This window comes from Pinus tabuliformis, chromosome 3_2 (assembly GCF_031772625.1).
Source record: "Pinus tabuliformis cultivar Carrire ecotype Pingquan chromosome 3_2, CPIR1, whole genome shotgun sequence".
Classification (NCBI taxonomy): Eukaryota; Viridiplantae; Streptophyta; class Pinopsida; order Pinales; family Pinaceae; genus Pinus; species Pinus tabuliformis.
The window spans coordinates 1223674207-1223677483 of record NC_142302.1 but is presented as its reverse complement, the minus strand read 5'-3'; the positions used below and the strand labels follow the sequence as shown (position 1 = coordinate 1223677483).

The 3277-nt window shown below is 40.9% G+C and overlaps 1 protein-coding gene across 1 annotated transcript; it reads right to left on the bottom strand.

The window, feature by feature from the left end:
- Positions 1 to 1913: 1913 nt before the first annotated feature.
- LOC149185147 (DNA replication complex GINS protein PSF3-like) lies at positions 1914 to 2539 on the bottom strand. Its single transcript, XM_089415563.1, has one exon. It carries the CDS (start codon positions 2478 to 2480, stop codon positions 1914 to 1916), a length of 567 nt encoding a protein of 188 aa, XP_089271689.1. The 5' UTR covers positions 2481 to 2539.
- Between the last annotated feature and the right edge of the window lie 738 nt (positions 2540 to 3277).

Here is a 3277-nt window from a genome sequence, read left to right as displayed (position 1 = left end):
TTTCGGATTCTAACGCTATAATTGAGGGCAAATTTATGAAGGTATGCTTAAAAATATCCTTTGTTTTAAGCAGAAATAGGTGCCTGAGAGATACACAGTCTGTATACGTTTTCTTAGCATGCACCTGGAAGGATTTGGTGAAAAGAAATTGAACGAAATTTGATAGATATTTGGCCTTTATCATGGATAGCTTTACAGCTACGAGCGGAGATCCGTCAGTGGTGGAAGCCACTAGTATATTATTTTGTGGGTTACTGGGGTTTTCTTAATGATTTTCGAATTGTGCTTAGTGCTTTTGTGATTTCAGGGTTGAAGAAGATAAAGAATTTCAATGTTAAATGATTCACAGACTCTGGATGAGACATTATTTATTTAAAGATTGAATAGTTTGTGACATAAAGCTTCGATAGGCTTTTTAAATCTCATTTCAATTGCGTGTTGCTCCGTTCTGAGCAGCTTGCCGTTGAAGACAGTGGAGAAGTACTGGTTCCTAGCTTCTCTTTTGAAGTAACAACGCATGATTCAAGAAAAAAGGAATTTACTGCTTCCTGTGGAGAAATGCCCTCAAGATCTAAGTTGAGATCTCGTTTTTCTCTGGATTTCATGTATTGCGGGATGCTTAATCTCCCTCTCAAATTTTCAACAAAAGTCCACACTCTCAACATTTATGCATTAAAGCCAGCTACGAATCCTTTTCCAGGTGTAGCAGCGTTTCTCCACGGATTGTACTACAACCAAGTTGCATGACTGAATGTCTTTGGGGTCCACTGAATAGCTATAACTCAACATACCTCTCCATCCGCTCTCCATACTTCTGCACAATTAAACCCAACGCCATCACCTGTCCTTGACTCCTCTATTACGTTGAACGTTGTCCGGTTAATACACAATTTTTGTATTACCACTTATTTCATAACCGTTGTTGTCATAATACTCTTTATCCTCTCACGAGTCGTCTCAATGATATGTGTTGGATATATTTTGTTCGGGCCACATTTTTTATCCAGCTTACATTGCAATGGTCAAATTAGTACATGATACTCCGTGTTTCCTGTAATTCGTTATTTGCCGGAAAATTTCTATGTGGATGCTGCGTGTATGTATGTTACCATGGAAATATCTCTCACCATTAATATCCACCCTCGACGAAAATTTAATACCGTGGCTTCTAATATAGAGTTCATCTGATGTAAATTGATGGCAAATCCGACAGTATAGATTTAATACTGCGCATTGTGATATAGAGGTCGTTGAATTTGAATTAATTGCAAATCCAACGATTTAGATTTAATATTTCGATTTTGAATTGTGTGCATATTATTTCAAGTCTTTGCGTGGATATTATTTCATCTCCGCGGTGAAATCTAAACAATTGAGGCTCAATTCCAACATCTAGAGGCATCTATTGGCCGAAAAGGAGTATTTTGTAACTCCCTTCTGCCATTTCTTCAGAAGTTTGTCCTACATTTTTCTGCCATTCTTCGTATGTTCTGCATCTTTTGCAAGTTGAAATCTCTGTCAAATCCCTGCAAAATCTCATTCATTGTTGAAGTGTGTTACTACATTAAAGAAGTCGATTGGTGTGTCGAATGGTGCATTGAAGGAGTCGATTGGAGCTAGTTGCTGCCTGGAGGTGCTGTGGAGTGAGTTGGGGTCGAAACTCTTGGCGCTGCTGGTGGTCTGACTCTGTCCCTCTGCCAATTTTCCTAGATCACTCGATGCCGATGTTACACTGGCTAAGATTAGTTTCCTGTCCCCCTTTTGGACATTTGTGTGCCAACCCACACATGTTTTAGGTAGCTGCAGTATTTGCTAACTATTCACTGCGCACAATAATTTTAAGGCTAGTTCGTTAAGTCACAATTATTGTTATCCAGATCCTGGATTGAGGAAACCTTCTTGCCACATTTACATCAACACAGCAATTCCTGTGTTATAAGACCCAGCAGAGCAGATGCCTTCTCCAATCTTGGGCCCTCAAGTCGCCACTTCTTGAAAGCTTTCATTGAAGTGTAAGCTGCATCAAACAATTGGCTTTCTTCCCTCATCAGAAGCTGTAAAAATTTTGATGTCGCAAAAAAAGCGATGCTATGAGCTTTGCAAAGAATGTCTTTGAAACGCCCACGCAATGTGTAGAGAAGAAAGGACCCAAGACTTCTATCTGAAACTAAAGGTGCAAGTTTGCATCCTAGCTCGTAGAAGTAGGGGCATCGACTTTTGAGGTTGAAACAAGCAGGATCAGCTTGCATTTCCTTCCTAATCCTGTGGTTATAGAATGTTGGATTATTGATCGAGACGGCTTCTCTAGTGCACAGATCCTGGGCCAACCAGAAGGGTAGCTCCACCTTTGCACCTGCTTCTACATTGTTATTTTCAGATCCAGGATCTAAGAGGCCCGCTCCGTTTGCGCCGACCCGAAACACTACAGACACCGGTTCCTGCTCCATGAGAATGTGGTCGATGTCATAGTAATCTGCCATACTCAATCGTCGCTGGGTGGGAGATGGATTTCAATTTCAATTTCGGATTGGGCACATTGAGCGCGGTGATATTAAATGAGTTGAGAACGCATAAACTATGAACCAGTGGTATTGCAGTGGACCAGAGATGATTCAAACAAGCTGGAGCGAGGAGTGTAATACCAGTCAGTAAACACAAGCATAAGCGAATTCAGAGATCTACTCTTCCCTGATCGTAGATGCCAAATGACTCTTGGCATTCCCTGGCCAAACACTTTTGCTCTGCGATAAAGCATTACGAGGTTGTGCGTTAAGACCACACCTCCATGATTTTTTCCAGATAGAGGTATGGAGTATCATGTGAAGCCATCAGTGAGTGCATATTGATATGGTGGTTGTTGTTTTCTCTAACAGATTAATATTCTTTGGGGAAGCTTCCATTCGAAATAGTGCAAAATATGCGCTATGACAAACTCTAAAACTCGCATTCCCAAGTCTTGTCCGGGACATCCTCTTCTGCCTGCTCCGAACAGAATCGACTTAAAATCGATGGAGCTGCCATCTTCCATGAATCTCTCTACGCATCCATGACTGTCATTCAGATATGCCGTTGAAATGCTCTATGATGACCCTAGAAATTATGTTTGCATATAAATGTGATGGGGACAAATTTCTGAGTAGCTAAAGCGTGAGCATATCATTGTTTGAAGGGCGTTTACCAGATTGTCACCATGTTTCTTCATAGTACTTTCTACTACTTCTATTGTTGTTGTCTCATAGTGAGCCTTGTCATGTTCCCACTTTGATTGTGCAACTTC